The sequence below is a fragment of the Protopterus annectens genome, chromosome 9.part0, assembly GCF_019279795.1.
Source record: "Protopterus annectens isolate FY-2018-M chromosome 9.part0, PAN1.0, whole genome shotgun sequence".
NCBI lineage: Eukaryota > Metazoa > Chordata > Ceratodontiformes > Protopteridae > Protopterus > Protopterus annectens.
Window position 1 is genome coordinate 1,311,351,920 of NC_056743.1, and position 21,965 is coordinate 1,311,373,884.

A 21,965-nucleotide genomic window follows, 5' to 3' on the forward strand; every position below is an offset into this window, starting at 1 on the left:
AGGAGAAAGATATTTGGATGGCTGCAATGGTCAAAATTTCTCTCCAGATGCATTGTGAATAATTAAATATATTTGTTAACAGGATGATAATCTCATTCTCAGAAGAAATGAATACAAAGATAAGGAAAATAATCTTTACTCTTCAGAAATGGATACAAATATAAGGAGAATAATTTATTACTTTTCAGAAATGAATAGAAAGATAAGGAAAATAATCTATTACTCTTCAGGTTATAGTCAAGGTCATGGGTGGGGTGCTGCATAAACTCCTGGAAAGCATTCAAAGAAAGTTACATTAAAATATTTAAAAAAAAAGTAAAAAGATGGGAAGAAAGTAGTAAAGGTTTAAACAGTGTGAACTCTTCTCCCTGGAGGAAAGAAGAGGAAAACGATACAGATGCAATAAATAATCAGAGGAGATTGTGGAGATAAGAGGAAAGACAAGGGAAAAGTTGGGCTCATGATAAACAAAGTGAAGCAACTACCATGAAGCTGTATTTAAGGAATTATATTTTCATGGAAATGTTAGTGAAGAGGTAGAGTAGGTTGTCTAAAAACAAGGGCAGGATGACAAATGGAGAGGGAGAAGCAAAGTGCTGAGTTCAACAATCAGGCAAGCTGCATAGATAATAGGTCTTCTAAGGTTGGCCAAGATACGTATATCTACATTTATCTATCTATCTATCTATCTATCTATCTATCTATCTATCTATCTATCCATCTATCTATTTTTCTATCTATGGATTTGTACTGGGAAATGTTGCTGTTTCTGATAGGAAAGGAACATTTCCTTTAATCAGGAATTTACACATTTGCAAAATTATACAAAGGGTCAACCCTTATGTAGCCCACTGCATTGAATCGGTCCTCTTTTACTCATATCAAAGAAAACTAAATCTGGCACATCTTTTTCAGGAAGGCTCTTCGTCCTTAAAAATTATTATTTAAGAAGCCAATAATTAAAGTACAACATAACATCTTGGTATTGGGAAGGCTCTTTCTCCACGAAAATCTAATTTAAGAATCACAACCACATGATTTTATGTACTATCATGCTATAGAACTTTTTTTTCTGAATTATTTTACAGGTCTCTACATTGCCTTTAATAGTGCACATTTTTTTCACCCATGACTAGATTTTGGTATAGTCAAGTGACTGAAGAATCCATTGAACATGTCATGTCATTTGGTGGTGCAAGAGTGCTGGTAATAGTGCAATGGCAAACATGTTCTCAATTAAGGTCTCCTTAGACCCTATCTCTGTTGTGGCACATTAACAACTTGGAGTCCTGAAATAAAACAGACATTTAATGTATACAAATTGTCCCCAACTAGTCACATCAAGCATACTTCATATAAGCAAGATGTCTGTACCAGAACTAGCTTAGTCTGTTCTCTATTCTGTATTTATTTATTTATTTAACATTTGTTAACCAGAAATGTCCAACTGAGCGAGAGCCCTTCTTCAGCGGAGGCCCAAGGAGAAAAGCTACACAGAAATACAATAGTAATTTAGAAGGATATTCATATAAAAATTAATACATTAACAAAAACATATGCAATTGTCAGTAGAGTACAATAAGTCAAACATTTTATGATTCCTTAAAGCTAAGCATAGCCTGACTACACTTAGTGGTAAAAAATCTGACATTAGCTAAGTCTAGTAAGTCATTCTAGAGAGCTCACCATAAGTGAGTTACAAGTTCAGATTGGATGAACTGGTCACTTGTAATGGAGGATTAGCAGTTAACAAGAAAACAGTAAAGTGAGTGGGTTAAGTTAATGAGTGGGATGGAAGGCAGTTGCCAGAAGTTATAGGTGAGTTAGAGCAGTGACCCTGTTAGTAAGTAGGGGCTCAGTAGAGAAGGGAGCAGTGACATAAAAAGAGTTAGGTGGTACAGTTACAGGTAAAGTTGAGAAAGTATTGTTTGACTGCTAATTTAAATGTGTGTAGGGTTGTTATACATCTAATGTCAAGGGAGAGCTTGTTCCAATTTAGGGCTGAGTAGAAGTAGTACAGATTTTGATCAATTGTTTTTGAGCTTAGAAATTGTTAGGTATTGTTGGTCAGAGCTCCTGCGGTGTCTTGTAGAGGTATAAGTAGTCACCAAAGTGGAGATGCTAGGGCAGGCAGAGGGTTTGTAGAGAAATGAGTGAATGATAGTTAATTGACAGACAAGAAGCTGGTGGGGGAAATTAAGCCAGTTTAATATCAAGAGAGAGAGAGAGACAGTGATGAGAGTTAGGGGACTGATTGGCAGTGAACTGGGCATCTTTGTTGTATGTGCTTTTGAGTTTAGTTTGTAGGGAGGTGTGTAAGTTACTTAGGATTTGCGATTCATAGAGAAGATTAGGGAGCAGAAAAGCCTGAACTAGTGAGATTCTGGAGTTGTTAGTAAGGAACGTTTTATTTCTGTATAGGTGTCCAAGTTTTTGATGGTCCTTTTTGATGCAGTGGTTGACATGTAGGCAGAATTTTAGTCAGTCATCTATTATGACACCAAAAAGTTAAGTTTGGGGTTCAGTATAAATTGTGGTGTTTTTAGAGGAAGTAATAGAAAAGGTTGGTTTGAGTGGTGTGACAGATTTAGGAAGAAATAGAAGAAGGTTGGTCTTTTGGGGATTAAGGATAAGTTGAATGTCTGTGAGACATTTTTCAATGGAGTTAAAGGAGTTTTGGGTTGGTGAGAGAAGGTCAGAGAAAGTGTCAGCTGTGGTGATTATGGTAAAGTCATCTGCGTATTGGATTAGGGTGGAGAGATGACAGAAAGTGTAGGGTTGGTTAGTGAAGATATTGAAAAGTATGGGGCCAAGAATTGACACTTGAGGGATTCACATCTGGATGGGTAGGAAGGGGGTGGAGTGGATTGCCATTTCACAGATTGTTGATGGTTAGAGAGGTAGTTGGTAAACTAGGAGATTGCGGAGGGAGTGAGGTTAAGAATACTTAGTTTGGAGAGGAGGATATGGTGGGAGACAGTGTCCAAGCCTTTGGAGGAGACCAGTTTATTGTTATTTCTAGCAAAGGAGACAACGTCAAAAAAGGAGATCAGGGCAGTAGTGGTGTTGTGGTTAGAGCAGAAGCTGTGTTGGGTGGGAGTGAGGAGGTTTTTTTAAGAGATGATGGTCATTGATTTGTTTGTGTACACATTTTTGAGTATTTTTGATAGAGGGGAGAATATTGCTATGGGGCGGTAGTTGGTGATTTCTGTAGAGTTACCGTCTTTATGAATGGGAATAGTACAGAACTGTTTCCCTATAGAGGGAACACTGGATTCAGATATAGAATGGTTGATAAGAATTGAAACTGGAAGAGCTATGGAGTTTGCAACAAGTTTGAGGAATAGGGGAGGGAGGTTATCCACTGAGGGGGGAGCAGAGTTTAAGTTTGTTGAGTTGGTGTTTAACATTGTTGGTAGGTAGATGTTTGAGAGGTAAGGAGTTGTTTTGATTAGAGTTAGAGGGGAGGTAGGTGGAGTTGGTAGAGTTTGAGTCGGGGATAAGCTTGCTGATGGTATCTATAAAGTATGAGTTGAGTAGGCAAGCAGTTTCGGGTCTATATTATAATATCGCACCCTTACAAAAGCAAATGATAATTAATCGACCCCACATAAGCAAAAGCTTACAATGTCAAAACCTCAGAAAAGCGATTTTTTTCCCAAGGGAAAAAACTTGCTGTTCCAAAATAAAAAAAAAAAACTTTAAAACATTACATAATGTGGGGGGCTTTGCCCCCCCAACCCCCTACTTAAATATACTAATTCTGAGATCGCACTACAGTGCCAAAAGTGGCAAAGTAACGAAAGCGGCCAAGCAAATTCTTTTTCAGAGAAAGAATTTGCTGCAGAGCTGCTTCGCTATTTTGCTGTTTAGTTCTTTTAGTTTCTATCAAGACGCATTCGACAAAATGCATCTGCGATCATGCAATAGGAACCCACAGTTTCTAGGGTGGTATTTTTGGACCATGGGTTAAGAGTGCTGGGGTGACCAGGGTGGAAGATATGGTTGATGGTGCTCCAAAGCTTTTTGGAATTATGTTTATATGCAATTTGTGGTTTCAGGCAAATTTTATTTTACAAATGTGGACCTTTTTTTTACAGAGGTTAGAAAGTTCTTTGTAGGTTTGTAGGTGGGTATGTAATTTAGTTTTGGTCCAGAGGTTCTAAACTTTATCTCTCTTCTGCATGAGAGTTCTTGTATTCTGGGTTAGCCAGGGGGAATTAAGAGATTTTACTCTAACTTTGAGGAGGGGGCAAGAGAGTTTAGTATGTTAAGAAATATGGAGTTGAATTTATAAACTGCTTCATCTAGGAGCAGATGGGATAGGATAGACCAGCTGATGGCAGAGAGCTGATTGTTGGATACTTCAGTGTGGAAGTTGGAGAGGTTATGGAATTCTTTGAGCTTCTGAGGCTTGTATAGATGGGGGTGGTGGTGGTTTTTTTTATACTAATAGGAGAATGATCAATGACAGAGTCAAAATGAGTTTCTGGGTGGTGGTAGAAGTTGGGATTGAACACTAAAATCCAGTCTATGATAGAAGCTGAGATAGTTGTCTTGTTGAAGTAAGTGGATGCAGAGATGAGCTGGGAAAAGCTGTGGAGATTGATGGAGGAGTTAGGTGATTTAGATGATCGAGATGACCAACTGATGTTGACATCTCCTAGTAGAGCAATTTTATTTGTTATGTTATTGAACAGCCAGGCAAGGGATTGTTCTAAGAGTGGAATGTTGTTAACAGGGGGTATATAGATAGCTGCTATAGTAACAGTCTTATAGTTGTTTGTCATACAGTTCGCTACTAGCATTTCAGCAGGGTGGAGTGAGGGGGAGGATTTGTTATTGGAATCAGGTTAAGGTGTTGGTCAGAGAGGATGGCAATTACTTCTCCTTTTTTGTTAGGGTGATCCAAGTGAAGGATGGTATAGCCAGGGCGGAGAAAAATGGAGTCAGAGATATGTGGTTTGAGCCAAGTTTCTGTTGCAGTAATTATGTCCGGAGAGTGATTGGCCATCCATGCCTGGAATTCACTTACTTTATTCATTATACTATGGACATTAAGTGAGAAAAGTGAGAGTTCTTTGTTGGGAGATTTAGGGAATACGGAGGAGGGCTGGGATGAAAGGCTAGAATTGGTAGAGTTTGAGATTGGTCTGGGGTTAGGGTGTATGTTACCTGAGAGGAGAAGGGAATTTAAGGATATGGTACAGTTTGAAACTGAATGTAAAAGTTGAGGCTTCTGAGCTTTGGGTTTGGGAAATTTTTGGTGGTGGGGATGTTCTGAACAGAGTGGGTTGAGCCTAATTCTGAAAGAAGGAGCCTCCAAAAACAATCAGTAAGTTTGGGAAAGACTAGAGTGTTTAGCAGGAAATTCTACTGAGAATACACAGGTCACTGTGCTCTAGTGCATACTAAACAAGAAGTGATGGTTGGGATTTGTAGTCAGTAAGGGGACAGAAGTATGAATATGGATACATGATAACAGCAGGAGGAAAGACTGACGTGGGGTATAGCTGTTGTGGAAAAGAAATCTAGTTCACGGTAGTCGGTTTAAGGGGGACAGGGTAGTAAAAAAGGAACAGCAAAGGAGCTGTAATTGTAATAAGTTGGAAAATAGTGAGTAATTAGCTAAAGGGCGAAAAGTAAGATAATAACGAGAAAGCAACTTGATGAAGGAGTAATAGCATAGCACTTTAATTAAGTGCTAATAATTGTGTGAATAATAGTGCATGTATCATTGCGCCACTGCTTTTCATGAAAGCTAACTCTGAGCTCCCCCTAGGACAGCTTAATTTTTTTTGTCAGTTTTCAAAATGATTGCCTTTTCATTTGTTGTTTTAAATTTATTTCAGTGAGAGTAACTTTATTATCCATATATCATAAATGATAAAGCTACAGAACTTAGTGATGATGAGATGAGCCCAAGACCATAAAGCAGCATCACTGTACAATGATACAAAGATCCAATATAACTTATGGTCACTCACCTCAGTTAGTGCAAGTGGCTAATGGAAGAGTGCCTTGTGTCAAAGGTGCACAATTCAAATCCATTATACTCGCTATGCCTTTTCTTTTGGCTGAGAGTTGGCATAACAGTTTAAGGTGTTTACCTCAAGGTATAGGGTTTGATTCTCACATTTGAAGGGAAATTTGGCTAGGCTTAAATTGGTCTGTAAGGGCAGGTAGCCTAGTACTTACCTATGAAGGTATGAACCTATACATGACTGTGGAAGCAACACAAAGACAGAACAGGCAGTCAAAAAACTAGTCCTGTAGAAATAAACTAGTTATTGCTTTGAAGTAGGTCTATTTTTAAGGTTCAAATGTTATATTATAAATGTATGATTTTGTAGTTAATGAGTCAAGGGTGTGGGTGACTGTTTCTTTCTTACAAATTAAAAAAAATGTGTTAGCAATATGATAGCTGTAAACAAAAGCTGTGATGATAACAATAGACATGAATTCTCAAGTGTAACCACACACCCTTTCCTGTTTGCTTCTTTGTGATACTTTGTCCAATAATTGTGTGATTTTGTGATGTCCAGCCCCTAAAACATTTGTTTCACTACTATAAAAGAGGCTGGTGTCCATAGGTACAAAAACAGTGACAACAGTCAGATCAGCCATGGCGACATTCTATCTTCTTCTTCTCTGCATCATTCCAGGTGAGGCACTTGATTGATTTAATTCATACCACTTCATGGTCTGTTTACAGCACAGAAAATTAGATGGCTAATAGTGCAGCATGGATAGGTTTTATGTGTTAGGCTCCATGTTTTGGTTTTCGATTGTTCTTTATGTATCAGTTGCTGATGGCAGCACAGTTTACTGTATACCAAGAAGGTTCTCCAGTGTGTTGGCAACACCCCTTATAGTAAGTTGGTTTAATATCGCAGGCTTGTAGCTAAGCTTGGTGACTGAGAACATTTCATACTGTAACACTGGGACAGAGTGATGATATGATTTATTCACAGAGGTTAAAATGCGTACCCCTTACATATTTCTGAACATAAAGTGTTCTCTCATCCTCAAAAGTGTCACCCCTTTAGGAAAACGTTCTAGCAAATGCACTGCCCAAAGTAAAGTGTGTTATGCACTAGTTTTAGAAGCATTTTATATAATTTGGTATTTTAGTTCTAAATTAGTCATATATGAATCAGCGTAACCATATTCAGCATGGTGCAGGTTCATAACTTCATGTTGTTTGGAGTGTACTAATTCAATGAAAATCATTGTCTTTCACTGTTTCCTTTTTTGATCTCCTTTTTAAAGTGATACAGGGTAAAAACATGTACTGGACAGAAGTTATCATGACATTTCAAGTTATCTTAATTAATGCTAAACGTTTCAGGAAAGAATACAAAATAACATTTCTAGAACTTTTTTGTAGCAGTGATTACCTTGGAAATGCTGAATGCTTGGCACCTGATTTTCTTTTTTTAAGAGATGATGGTCATTGATTTGTTTGTGTATAGATTTTTGAGTATTTTTGATAGAGGGGAAAATATTGCTATGCGGCGGTAGTTGGTGAGTTCTGTAGAGTTACTGTCTTTATGAATGGGAATAGTAAAGAACTGTTTCCCTATAGAGGGAACAATGGATTCAGATATAGAATGGTTGATAAGAATTGAAACTGGAAGAGCTATGGAGTTTGCAACAAGTTTGAGGAAGAGGGGAGGGAGGTTATCCACTGAGGGGGGAGCAGAGTTTAAGTTTGTTGAGTCGGTGTTTAACGTTGTTGGTAGGTAGATGTTTGAGAGGTAAGGAGTTGTTTTGATTAGAGTTAGAGGGGAGGTAGGTGGAGTTGGTAGAGTTTGAGTCGGGGATAAGCTTGCTGATGGTATCTATAAAGTATGAATTGAGTAGGCAAGCAGTTTCAGGTCTATATTATAATATCGCACCCTTACAAAAGCAAATGATAATTAATCGACCCCACATAAGCAAAAGCTTACAATGTCAAAACCTCAGAACAGCGATTTTTTTCCCAAGGGAAAAAACTTGCTGTTCCAAAATAAAAAAAAAAATAAAAAACTTTAAAACATTACATAATGTGGGGGACTTTGCCCCCCCAACCCCCTACTTCAATATACTAATTCTGAGATCGCACTACAGTGCCGAAAATGGCAAAGTAATGAAAGCGGCCAAGCAAATTCTTTTTCAGGGAAAGAATTCACTGAAGAGCTACTTCGCTATTTTGCTGTTTCGTTTTTTTAGTTTCTATCAAGACGCATTCGACAAAATGCATCTGCGATCATGCAATAGGAACCCACAGTTTCTAGGGTGGTATTTTTGGACCATGGGTTAAGAGTGCTGGGGTGACCAGGGTGGAAGATATGGTTGATGGTGCTCCAAAGCTTTTTGGGATTATGTTTATATGCAATTTGTGGTTTCAGGCAAATTTTATTTTGCAAATGTGGACCTTTTTTTTACAGAGGTTAGAAAGTTCTTTGTAGGTTTGTAGGTGGGTATGTAATTTAGTTTTGGTCCAGAGGTTCTAAACTTTATCTCTCTTCTGCATGAGAGGTCTTGTAGTCAGGGTTAGCCAGGGGGAATTAAGAGATTTTACTCTAACTTTGAGGAGGGGGCAAGGGAGTTTAGTATGTTAAGAAATATGGAGTTGAATTTAAGAACTGCTTCATCTAGGAGCAGATGGGATAGGATAGACCAGCTGATGGCAGAGAGCTGATTGTTGGATACTTCAGGGTGGAAGTTGGAGAGGTTATGGAATTCCTTGAGTTTCTAAGGCTTGTATAGATGGGGGTGGTGGTGTTTTTTTATACTAATAGGAGAATGATCAATGACAGAGTCAAAATGAGTTTCTGGGTGGTGGTAGAAGTTGGGATTGAACACTAAAATCCAGTCTATGATAGTAGCTGAGATAGTTGTCTTGTTGAAGTAAGTGGATGCAGAGATGAGCTGGGAAAAGCTGTGAAGATTAATGGAGGAGTTAGGTGATTTAGATGATTGAGATGACCAACTGATGTTGACATCTCCTAGTAGAGCAATTTTATTTGTTATGTTATTGAACAGCCAGGCAAGGGATTGTTCTAAGAGCGGGTTGTTGTTAACAGGGGGAATATAGATAGTGGCTATAGTAACAGTCTTATAGTTGTTTGTCATACAGTTAGCTACTAGCATTTCAGCAGGGTGGAGTGAGGGGGAGGATTTGTTATTGGAATCAGGTTAAGGTGTTGGTCAGAGAGGATGGCAATTACTTCTCCTTTTTTGTGAGGGTGATCCAAGTGAAGGATGCTATAGCCAGGGCGGAGAAAAATGGAGTCAGAGATATGTGGTTTGAGCCAAGTTTTTGTTGCAGTAATTATGTCCGGAGAGTGATTGGCCATTCATGCCTGGAATTCACTTACTTTATTCATTATACTATGGACATTAAGTGAGAAAAGTGAGAGTTCTTTGTTGGGAGATTTAGGGAATACGGAGGAGGGCTGGGATGAAAGGCTAGAATTGGTAGAGTTTGAGATTGGTCTGGGGTTAGGGTGTATGTTACCTGAGAGGAGAAGGGAATTTAAGGATAGAGTACAGTTTGAAACTGAATGTAAAAGTTGAGGCTTCTGAGCTTTGGGTTTGGGAAATTTTTGGTGGTGGGGATGTTCTGAACAGAGTGGGTTGAGCCTAATTCTGAAAGAAGGAGCCTCCAAAAACAATCAGTAAGTTTGGGAAAGACTAGAGTGTTTAGCAGGAAATTCTACTGAGAATACACAGGTCACTGTGCTCTAGTGCATACTAAACAAGAAGTGACGGTTGGGATTTGTAGTCAGTAAGGGGACAGAAGTATGAATATGGATACATGATAACAGCAGGAGGAAAGACTGACGTGGGGGATAGCTGTTGTGGAAAAGAAATCTAGTTCACGGTAGTCGGTTTAAGGGGGACAGGGTAGTAAAAAAGGAACAGCAAAGGAGCTTTAATTGTAATTAGTTGGAAAATAGTGAGTAATTAGCTAAAGGGTGAAAAGTAAGATAATAACGAGAAAGCAACTTGATGAAGGAGTAATAGCATAGCACTTTAATTAAGTGCTAATAATTGTGTGAATAATAGTGCATGTATCATTGTGCCACTGCTTTTCATGAAAGCTAACTCTGAGCTCCCCCTAGGACAGCTTAATTTTTTTTGTCAGTTTTCAAAATGATTGCCTTTTCATTTGTTGTTTTAAATTTATTTCAGTGAGAGTAACTTTATTATCCATATATCATAAATGATAAAGCTACAGAACTTAGTGATGATGAGATGAGCCTAAGACCATAAAGCAGCATCACTGTACAATTATACAAAGATCCAATATAACTTATGGTCACTCAACTCAGTTAGTGCAAGTGGCTAATGGAAGAGTGCCTTGTGTCAAAGGTGCACAATTCAAATCCATTATACTCTCCATGCCTTTTCTTTTGGCTGGGAGTTGGCATAACAGTTTAAGGTGTTTACCTCAAGGTATAGGGTTTGATTCTCACATTTGAAGGGAAATTTGGCTAGGTTTAAAATGGTCTGCAAGGGCAGGTAGCCTAGTACTTACCTATGAAGGTATGAACCTATACATGACTGTGGAAGCAACACAAAGACAGAACAGGCAGTCAAAAAACTAGTCCTGTAGAAATAAACTAGTTATTGCTTTGAAGTAGGTCTATTTTTAAGGTTCAAATGTTATATTATAAATGTATGAATTTGTAGTTAATGAGTCAAGGGTGTGGGTGACTGTTTCTTTCTTACAAAATAAAAAAAAATGTGTTAGTAATATGATAGCTGTAAACAAAAGCTGTGATGATAACAATAGACAGGAATTCTCACGTGTAACCACATACCCTTTCCTGTTTGCTTCTTTGTGATACTTTGTCCAATAATTGTGTGATTTTGTGATGTCCAGCCCCTAAAACATTTGTTTCACTACTATAAAAGAGGCTGGTGTCCATAGGTACAAAAACAGTGACAACAGTCAGATCAGCCATGGCGACATTCTATCTTCTTCTTCTCTGCATCATTCCAGGTGAGGCACTTGATTGATTTAATTCATACCATTTCATGGTCTGTTTACAGCACAGAAAATTAGATGGCTAATAATGCAGCATGGATAGGTTTTATGTGTTAGGCTCCATGTTTTGGTTTTGGATTGTTCTTTATGTATCAGTTGCTAATGCCAGCACAGTTTACTGTATACCAATAAGGTTCTCCAGTGTGTTGGCAACACCCCTTATAGTAAGTTGGTTTAATATCGCAGGCTTGTAGCTAAAAAAGCATGAACTAAGTCCCAAAAGGTCCACAAAACAAGGTAGAAGGATGAAGACCAAATAATCCAGACGTCACTTCCACAAAGTGCTTTATTAACCACTAAAAAGACAAACAAAACGTGAAATCTGTCAAGCGCTTTCGCCTGAAACACTGTCAGGTTTTTTCAAGATATTCACCACAAGAAAATACCCTGCTTTAAATAGTCCTTGTAATAAACATAAATTGCAGCTTGTTAAATCAATTAATACAATCAACTCTGAGTAAGTAACTAATTAAGTGCAATTAAATATATTTAAATATATTTAAATGTATTTAAATAGTATTCTAATTCTATGCTCTGCTGAACAACCTGAGGGAATCAAATCATTAGTGTACATTGTACTTTTTGTAAAATACATATTCAATAATGCATTTCTTTACATAAACCCTTAATAGACCTAGTTCTCATGTCCAAGCTAAGCTTGGTGACTGAGAACATTTCATACTGTAACACTGGGACAGAGTGATGATATGATTTATTCACAGAGGTTAAAATGCGTACCCCTTACATATTTCTGAACATAAAGTGTACTCTCATCCTCAAAAGTGTCACCCCATTAGCAAAACGTTGTAGTAAATGCACTGCCAGAAGTAAAGTGTGTTATGCACTAGTTTTAGAAGCATTTTATATAATTTGGTATTTTAGTTCTAAATTAGTCATATATGAATCAGCGTAGCCATATTCAGCATGATGCAGGTTCATAACTTCATGTTGTTTGGAGTGTACTAATTCAATGAGAATCATTGTCTTTCACTGTTTCCTTTTTCTGATCTCCTTTTTAAAGTGATACAGGGTAAAAACATGTACTGGACAGAAGTTATCATGACATTTCAAGTTATCTTAATTAATGCTAAACGTTTTAGCAAAGAATACAAAATAACATTTCTAGAACGTTTTTGTAGCAGTGATTGCCTTGGAAATGCTGAATGCTTGGCACCTGATTTACAAACATAATGTATAGCACAGTAGAGAGATATTTTCAGTAGTTTCTTTCATGAGGCCTGATAGCAGTGAATGGAGTGGGCACACTCAGTTTATTTATTCATTTTACATTTGTTAACACAGTAGAAAGACTGGCCCAAGGAGCAGTTAAGCTGTGATGCAGACCACATGGCAAGGACAATACCATAAATGTATATAAAGTGCAGCAGAATATATATGTCACTAAAGAAAGAAGCATTGTAAATGAACATCAATACCAGGTTTCTTTGACATGATAAATATACTGCCATTGTTGAGTAGTAGTGTGGTAATTAAAGCAGTCAGTAAAAACAAGGAAATGTACATTTATCAAGAGCACTTACCATGCAGTTTGCTTTAGTCAGCATTATTGTTGAAAGAATGGTTGTTGTAAAGCTCACCACAGAAATGTCTCAGTTCATGTGTAGCACAACACTCAAACTAAACCAGTCAGGCACTGAGTACAACAGTAACAGCTTTATCTAGTACGTCAGAAGTGTTGACATGCACATATCAGGGAAGAGGATGCTTACTATCGTATTCTGCATCTATGAAGCAATCACAATGTCATCATCATCATCATCATCATCATCAACCCCCCTTTTTCTCATTTTCTAATGGGTTTGGGTGTCGTGTCAACTGTCGTCCTCTCTATCTGCTCAGTGCCACTCTCCTGCTTTCTTCGATACTCATGCCTGACTGTCACACAAAGATGCTCTTGTTTTCTATTGTGTTCTTCCTGACTGTCCCAAATCTTTTTTACCAGATTGTCTTCTGTTTTTCTGCACATGTGCCCAAAACACCATTAATCTGTTCTCTTTGTTCTTTTCTTCAGTTGGAGCTACTTTGGCTTCTCTCTTATGTCCTCATTTCTTTATCTGTCCCACAGTGTGCACCCTACCACCCATCTCAGGCACTTTAGCTCCTTCATCTCTGGCTTCCTCAACTGATCTGCATTTACTGCCCAGGTTTCCATACCAGACAATAGTACTGGTCGCACCACTGTTTTGAGGACCTAACTTTTCAGCTCAGATTCTTTGGCATTCTTCTGTCATATACTACACCTGACACTCTGTGACAAATAAGTCCCTTATCAAATGGGCTTTAAGCTTTTTCCTAAATAGTATGAGGTTATTTAGAGTTCTTAGTTCATTGGGCATTTTATCCCATGAAGCAGGGGCTGATTTACAGAAGGATTTTTCTCTGTAGTCTCAGGTAAAGTTAGGTCTTATGAATTGTGTGGCATCATGTCTTCTTGCATCATAGCTTGTGCTATGAGTGGTTTGCATTGTTTACGCAAAAATGTAAAGGTCAATGCATTAAGTTGAAAGTAGGTCTTAGTGTGGTGACCACTTTTTGCTTTCTTAAAGTTAAATAATGATGTTCATTGGGCTCAAGTGAATAAACCTGACAGTGGACTCAAGTAAGTGAATAAACCTGAGAGTGGGCTCAAGTAAGTGAATAAATCTGACAATTTTGTTTTCAGTGGCTTGTAGTAAGTTAGTGCTATGTGCAAGGTGGAGGGAGCTATGATACGAAGTGCATAATGTAATCTGGATAATACGGTATTTATTGCAATAGTCTTTCTTGTTTCATTGATCAGGAGGTATGCTACTTTATCCTTCACTGTCTGAATGCAGAAAGGTACAAAGATAACAAAGGGAATGGTGCACTGGCATTATCATCTGGAACACACATTTCAAAAGGCTATGACACTGTGTGTTTGAGGGCCATTATCAGAAGGACTGTTATGTGAGTGAATCCCAACATTATAGAGAAAGCTTCTGAGCCAGAGTCAGGAGTGCTTTCAGCCTTGAAGGTAGAAGAGGGGTTGTACATATTCAGCCAGAGAGGGACACTGATATGATAATGGAGTAAGGACAAGTATTTCTGCAGCATCTGATTCCATGATGTTTTCGAAGTATATTTCATTACTTGCATTAGTGATGCAAAATAAATGAAGTTAGCATACTATTCAAATGAGGATTTTTTTTGATTGTTCAAAAGACTAGACTTTGTTGGGTTAAGAACAATATCATGTCTTGTGCACTGCCAGTACTAAAATGTATGGCTACAGGCTTAAAGTGCACCAAGTTAACTGTGTACATGTTAAGGAGATTTATAAGCTCTGTTATTTGAAGCACAAACAGTTTATCTTGTTCATGCCTATCGAACCTCACACCTGAACTGAATAGCTCATTGTGCTACAATAAGTGTGGTACAATATAAACCGATTCCACATTTATTGTAATAGTATACTAGAATATATACAACATAAACATTCAAGTGCAGTTTGGTTCTTCCATGCCCTGATGCCAACTCCCCTGCAACCCAGAATAGGATAAAGCAAGGAATCAGAAAATGGAAGAATAGATGATTTAATGAACGATTGAAAGAATTAATCAATGAAAGAAAGGAAGAATGAATGAATGAATTTTCACATTTGTTTTTTAATAAAATTGTGTTGATTTTTTTGCCTTTTTCCACATCCTTTCACTCACACTGTCCTCTGTTAGTTCTTACCCCACAACCATAAGTATCTCAATCAATCCATCACTAATTTTTGCTTTGCTTCCAGTTTTACTTTCTCTACCTATTGACTTTATTGTTTTATTCTTCTTGTCTTCCTCCTTGCTAAAATTCTTCTTTTTTTATACAGTTTAGCAATTTTATTTCAGTTACATCCATTATTTATTTTCTTGTCATCCCTTTCTACTTCCCCTTTTCATCTCCAGTACTAAATAACCCCCAAAATCCATCCCTACCAAATTTACTGCAAATATTAATGTCAATTTCTCCTAATATATCCCTTTACACAGTGAGTACCTTCATCAGATACATTGCTTTTTAATATGCCATAGTTTTCCACTAGAAAGCATCATTTTCAGATGACAAGCATATTTACCCCCAAGTTTTAATTCTATTGTATAACACCTGATTTGAAATATATTTTACTCTTCCATTTTTTATTCTAAAGTAATTTCTCAGAATCAATTTGATAGCCCTGTTCTTGGATGCAAAAGGTTTTGTGGAGAATAGTTATACCAGAGAACCCTTCTTTTATTTGTATTAAACTCTTTACAGACATTATTTAGTGCATCTCAAAACCTGGGTCATTAGTAGTTTAAGAAAAAAATATACTGAGTCACTCATATTTTGTATTTACATTTGCATATAACTTTCTTTCTAAACTCATTCTTATCTTTGGAGGAGGAAGATGGATGCCTCCTTGTTGTAAGAATTGATATCTCAAGAGAAAATGCTTGAGTTGTAATCTGTGCAAGGTGTGATCTCCATCTCCTATTACAGTAAAGGAAAATGTCTCTTTCTACTCTCTGACTTTCTTCTGACTCTTACTTCGGTTTACAGTTGCTTATTCTTCCTAATCTCCAAAGTACTTTTCTTTCAGCAGCTTGATCATAACATCCATATAACTTTATTTACCACAGGAAACACTAAGTTACTGAACTTTTCCAGTGTATATTTCTTATTTAATTCTACATCAGCAATCCATTACTGCACTCTCTCTCTCTTGATATATATATATATATATATATATATATATATATATATATATATATATATATGTGTGTGTACATATATATATATATATATATATATATATATATATATATATATATATATATATATATATATATATATACATATATATATATGGATCTACATCAAAGATGGAAGACCCATATAATCAACTTGCAAAACATCAAGACCAAATCAACAAAAGTCCACTTACTTGAAAGCTTGCAATAACAAAACCCAGAACATCAAACTATACATAAGTTCATAGGTGTGTACTAGGTTAATGGCCCTGAGGACTTTACAAGCCTAGCCATAGGATTACCTTGGCATCGTGCCACCAGACCTTAGTTCCCAGTGCCTCTGTTGAGTAGAGCCACTGGAGTTATCCCCAGGGTGAATTTTCTATTTCCCATCTACTCATCAAGATTTCTCTTGAAGAGGGTCAGCAAGGTGCTCTGCTTGACATGTATGGGAAGTCTATTCCATAGCATGGGCAGTCTCTGGGTTATGAACCTATCCCTCCAGTACGTTCTGTTGATTGTGGTAATGAGGTTGAGGTCTCTGGATCATGTGGTGTAGAGGGATTGGGATTTCTTTAGATGTAGCATTTCTAACAGAACTGGCTTAGCCATGGCTTTGTAAGTCAAGCACAGATCGCCTCTAAGTAGGCAATATGAGACAGAGTTGGAGTTTTTTGAGTCTGTCCATATAGGACAAGTGTTAAGGCCTAGGATCCTGTTAGTGAGGTACATTCGTGGCCTCTCCAGTTGTTATGGGTATCTAGTGTGGTACATGCCAGATGGGGCATTGTACTCAATGATTGGCCTAATGAGGGAACAGTAGAGGGAGACAATGACCTCTTTCTTCCCAAATGCAAAACCCTTAGTAATGAGATGAGCCACATAGAAGGACTTTCTGACCACAGTGGCAATGTGGTGGTCGAAGGAGAGGTTGCTGTCAACCTGTGTTCCCAGATCTCTTATAACGCCTTCTGCGTTCAGTGGACTACCAATTCATGGGAACCGGGTTTTCCCATAGGGCATAATGACACATTTTTTTGGCATTGAGCTTAAGGCCATTGTACAACTGAGCCAAAGTCCAGTCTCAACTTAAAAGAACAGCTCTCTGATTAAACACAGCCTACAGTAAATCTCTATCAGTGGTTTTGCAGGGAGGCAACCCCCTGCACTCCCACCCCCCTAAATTTTATATACCAACTCTGAGATCACACTACAGTGAGAAAAGGGTAAAGTTCCCGATTCTCACTGTACCACAATCTCCATTTCTAACTGGTGATAGTGATTTACTGCATGCTGTCTTTAGTCAGAGAACTGTTCCTTTACGTGAAGACTGGACTTCTGCTCACTTGTATTGTTCGATGTTCTGGGTTTCATTAGTAAGCTTTCAAGTAATCGGACTTTCGCTCATTTGGTCTTGATGCTTTGCAAGTCAATTAACTGGATCTTTGACCTTTAGAGGTGGACCCACAACTGGAAGGGATAGTGTTGATCTCTATAAATAAAGTATTCTTAACCATTGCTCAAAAATGCTCTTTCACTCTAACTTTAAACATATATTGATGCATGTTCAATATAAAGAAGGAATAAGGAGCAAGTTATACTATATATAACTGAAACTACTGATGATTTATTGATTATTTATTTAATTTCTGATACTGGCAATTATAATTAAGTGCATAGGAAATGTTAATATTAGCATCTTAAAATCTGAAAGGTGCCCACATCAGACATTGCCAACTTCCATTTTATAGATTTATCAAGAGCCTCTCTGTGGAGTAGCATACCAAGTGCTTCCTTCTGAAACACCACGTTAAGTCCTGGTACACTAATGCTTTCAGTCATTTATCCGGGCCCAGACTTATTAGCATAATATTTTATTATTCTTCAGAAACTTCATTCTAAAGCCAGTGGGGTTTGTTGCCCAAGTACTTATATATTCTGCAGTGTACAAATCATGTTGTATGTACTGAGACACTGTGACATTGAAGCTCTTACTGGAATATCATCACGACAGCCTTTTCACTTGATGTGCCTGAATATCTTTCTACTTGGAAATCTTACCTGTGAGAATAGATAAGCCCCTGGTGGGGGTGGTGGATATGGCAGCTGGTGGAATAACACAGTTTGTTAGTTTAACATTTTTTATATAATTGGGATATGAGAGTATGGCCAGGCTGTCTTTTTTTCTCAGTACATTTAACATGCATAGTGTCATATTTCTGATATGACTTCCAAAAACTTTCCTATAGATTAGTGCCAGGCTAATTTGCCCTTTTAAGTCATTTTAAGTCTTGCCAATTACTCTATGTCAGAATCAAACTCTGAATCTTGTGTCTGCATGGAACACACCTTAATCATTATGCTAACCTCCCAACCACATCTATCAAACAGTTTTCAGACGTGAAAATTCTCCATCTCCATCTACCAACACCAGTCACTGAGATATATATACCACATCAGCAAATGTACATCATGAGTAAAGGTGGCATGATGTTTAATAGAAAGGAGCCTACAAAACATTTGCATAGTTTAGCACAAACGTTGCACCCATGAAAGTCCTACTCATTGTGCCAAGAGCCAGTCCACTGAAAACACTGTGCTGTAGAAAAAAGCATAGTCGTTTGCAAGCAGTGTTCTGTACATACTACAGAATTAGTTGAAAATCCTGGATCCCAGCAGCAGACAGTTGGCACATCAGAATAATGAGGTATCAAAAATGGCCATTATACATGTGGAACCAAGCTTAAAGTCATCAGTAAGAGTAAAAAAAATGTACTTTGTTACAGATAGGTGACCATATATGCTCCAATAACAACCTAAGCATAGCATAGGAGTAATCCGTGGGTCTTAGAGGGATCCATCCATTAACACAATGAGTCTTGCTTGAAGTGAATGGCACTCCTTAACAATAATAATAATAATAATAATAATAATAATAATAATAATAAAAATTATTATTATTATAGGGAATGAGAAACAAAACTGAAGATGTTATTCTAATCAGCACCAGAAATATATTTATTTATTCTCTTTTTGTGCTACATGGTGGGTCCATGTGCAGGAACAGATAAAACAGTATTTGCCAGCTGACTGTAAGCTGTAACAAAATAATTTTCCTGATTTTCACCACTGCCCATCCCTTATAGTCTAGTTTTGTAGATGGTTTATTGGAATGTTGATATTATTAAAAAATGCTGCTATAGTCTTCCATTCCATCTTAAGAAGATTATAACCATGTTGGATATATGACCTTCCTCTGTCCTTTTTTTACTTATATATTAACCAGGTAAACCCTATTGGCCCACCCTTTTCTTTCTAGAGACCACAGTGATGACAAGGGTGCACTCGCCAGTTAAATAACTTGCTTAGTGTCACACTTTGGTCAAATGAACACTGCACAGAGCGAATCAAACCCAAGACTAGAGAATGGAGCTCATTAGCAGCTCATGCAATCATCCTGTGCAATATGCTGCTGAACAAAACTTGCTAATCATCTCTCATTAACAACCTTTCCACAGGCATCGATTTTGTTATAACATGACATAATATACTTATAGATACTGTTTGTCATAAAGAGTATTTGCCATTCAGTCTGTTGCCTAATATTTGTCAAGGACTGACATCCCTGTAATCCACTCAACATCCTCTGAAGAAATGCAGTCATATTCAGAAACACAAGCGCACACTGCAGGCAGATTAATGCTAGCAGAACTGTGGAAAATAACCAAGGAAACAATTATTCAAAAAGTGCAGTACCCACCGCCACCACCATGGAGGCAATAAAAATTTGAATACTTCAAAAGTACATACAATGTGCAATCATATTACAGATAGATGTTGCACACAATTAGTTTACCATGTCATACAAAGTGCACAAACAAGTATGTACTATATATGAAGGTATGGCAGTTTTGCCAGCAGTACAGTTCTAGGACAGTAACCACAACCAGCAAAGCCGTACATGAGCATATCTGTGACTGAAAGACCATGTTCTGCTAAAAGCCACAAACAGCTGTGTAGGCAGATACAACTATGGTACAGATTCATACTGGCAGCTATACAGCAACCATGCAGAATGCATTTCTGCATTTGTTAAATCATGTCTGCAGCCATTCAGGAAATAATGTATAAGTAGGGCAAAGGATATATAAAGGAAGCATGTTTATAAGAGCAAAGTGATATACATCTCTACCACAATAAGACCAGAATGAAAAGACTTCAGCTTGACAGTCATGTGACATAAGATATGTAAGGCCGTGACACCTGAATGCAGGCAACAGCAGTGTCATGCACACATATCATTCAGCACACAAAAAGCGGTTCCATAAGCACACACATGATGATGATGTGTTTATCCACTTTACAGGATAATAAATCTACCATGAAATGATTTACATATTTCGTAGTATCCTTGCAAAGTATCCCATTTTAGTGGGACCACTGCATGTAAGGAAGAAGTAAATTGTACAATAAAAGTCTTCCATATGTATACAAAAATGCATGGTTACAGAAATGTATTAAAAGGCAGACAAGAAATGTATACATGTAAGCTATAAGGAGATGTATTGCACATTACATAGGTGTAAACATGCATAAACCCTGTGCTTCTGCCCACAACATGCCAGACACAGGCAGTCCAAGAAAGACAGAAAAGTTCATAATGCATGTATGAAAGCATCAAAATGTAAGTAAGTTTCACAATGTATAAAACTTAAAGCAATGGTTGCAGAAAAGCTCTGGGGGGAATGATGTGCTAGATCACATGAAGTGCTTTTCATTTTCCTCCACCATATCCCCTTCACCATCCTATATCTATACTTCTGTAGTCACCATGTCCTGCCCTCCATTATTCCTGTCTACTTATCTTTCTCTTCATAACACTTTTGGGCCTCACTGTAAACTGCAATCTGACCTTACTTTGTCGCCCAGATAGTAGCACTTTTGTGTGATGATGAGGAGAAGATTGTGGAGCTAGGATGCACCCTTCCACAAGAGGAACAGCAGGCAGCATTACCAAAATAGAACCTTGTTTGAGTTATTGCTACTATAATGGCTCCCTGCAACTGTAGTCAGGGAGAAGGAGTTGTTAGATATCACTTTCCAGGGAGTCCAAAGCCAAATCAGAGAAAAAAAGGGTGTGCTCCATTATAACATGACTCCTCCATCAGATTGTAACATGACTCCTACATCAGATTGTAACATGACTCCTCCATCAGATTGTAACATGACTCCTACATCGTATTGTAACATGACTCCTCCATCGGATTGTAACATGAATCTTACATCAGATTGTAACATGACTCCTACATCAGATTGTAACATGACTCCTCCATCAGATTGTAACATGACTCCTACATCAGATTGTAACATGACTCCTACATCAGATTGTAGCATGACTCCTCCATCAGATTGTAACATGACTCCTACATCAGATTGTAACATGACTCCTCCATCAGATTGTAACATGACTCCTACATCAGATTGTAACATGACTCCTCCATCGGATTGTAACATGAATCTTACATCAGATTGTAACATGACTCCTACATCAGATTGTAACATGACTCCTCCATCAGATTGTAACATGACTCCTACATCAGATTGTAACATGACTCCTACATCAGATTGTAGCATGACTCCTCCATCAGATTGTAACATGAATCTTACATCAGATTGTAGCATGACTCCTCCATGAGATTGTAACATGACTCCTACATCAGACTGAGGCTTGGATGTGGAAGGTTCAACTTGCTAGCATGATAACTGGTAACTCGCTACTGATGCTAAACTTACCATGCACCAGTGACCACTGAAGCTCCCTAGATCACTAGGCTGCTAGTATTTGAAACTGACCCTCCTTCCTATGGGCATCCAGGGCCTTGATCCTTTGAATCTGCTTTTGGAGATCTCCATCTTGTCATTGAGATGATGTTTCTTTCAGTGATCTGTGATCTGTGATGGCCCACATTAGTCCATGCCATGATGCAAACATCTGTATAGAAGAGCAAAAAACCCAATCAAATGTACTATCAAGCATATGTATGAAGCAGCTGCAATTAAAGTCTTTAGAAAATGATTTGCATATTCCCATGAATGGGTCAAGCTGCAGCAAGTCCCCACAGTGCATGTTAACTGGCATGGTGGTGTGACAGAGACATGCACATGAG

General features: G+C 37.8%; 1 protein-coding gene across 2 annotated transcripts in view; it reads left to right on the plus strand.

Annotated features, from left to right (window-relative positions):
- Positions 1-10,945: 10,945 nt before the first annotated feature.
- Positions 10,946-21,965, plus strand: part of LOC122810944 (prosaposin-like) — a 101,744-nt gene continuing 90,724 nt past the window's right edge. For both annotated transcript variants that reach the window (XM_044082472.1, XM_044082473.1), the window contains exon 1: positions 10,946-10,996. In XM_044082472.1, coding sequence (XP_043938407.1) covers positions 10,957-10,996 — 40 coding nt within the window. In that variant the 5' untranslated portion in view covers positions 10,946-10,956. The remainder of the gene's footprint in view (positions 10,997-21,965) is intronic.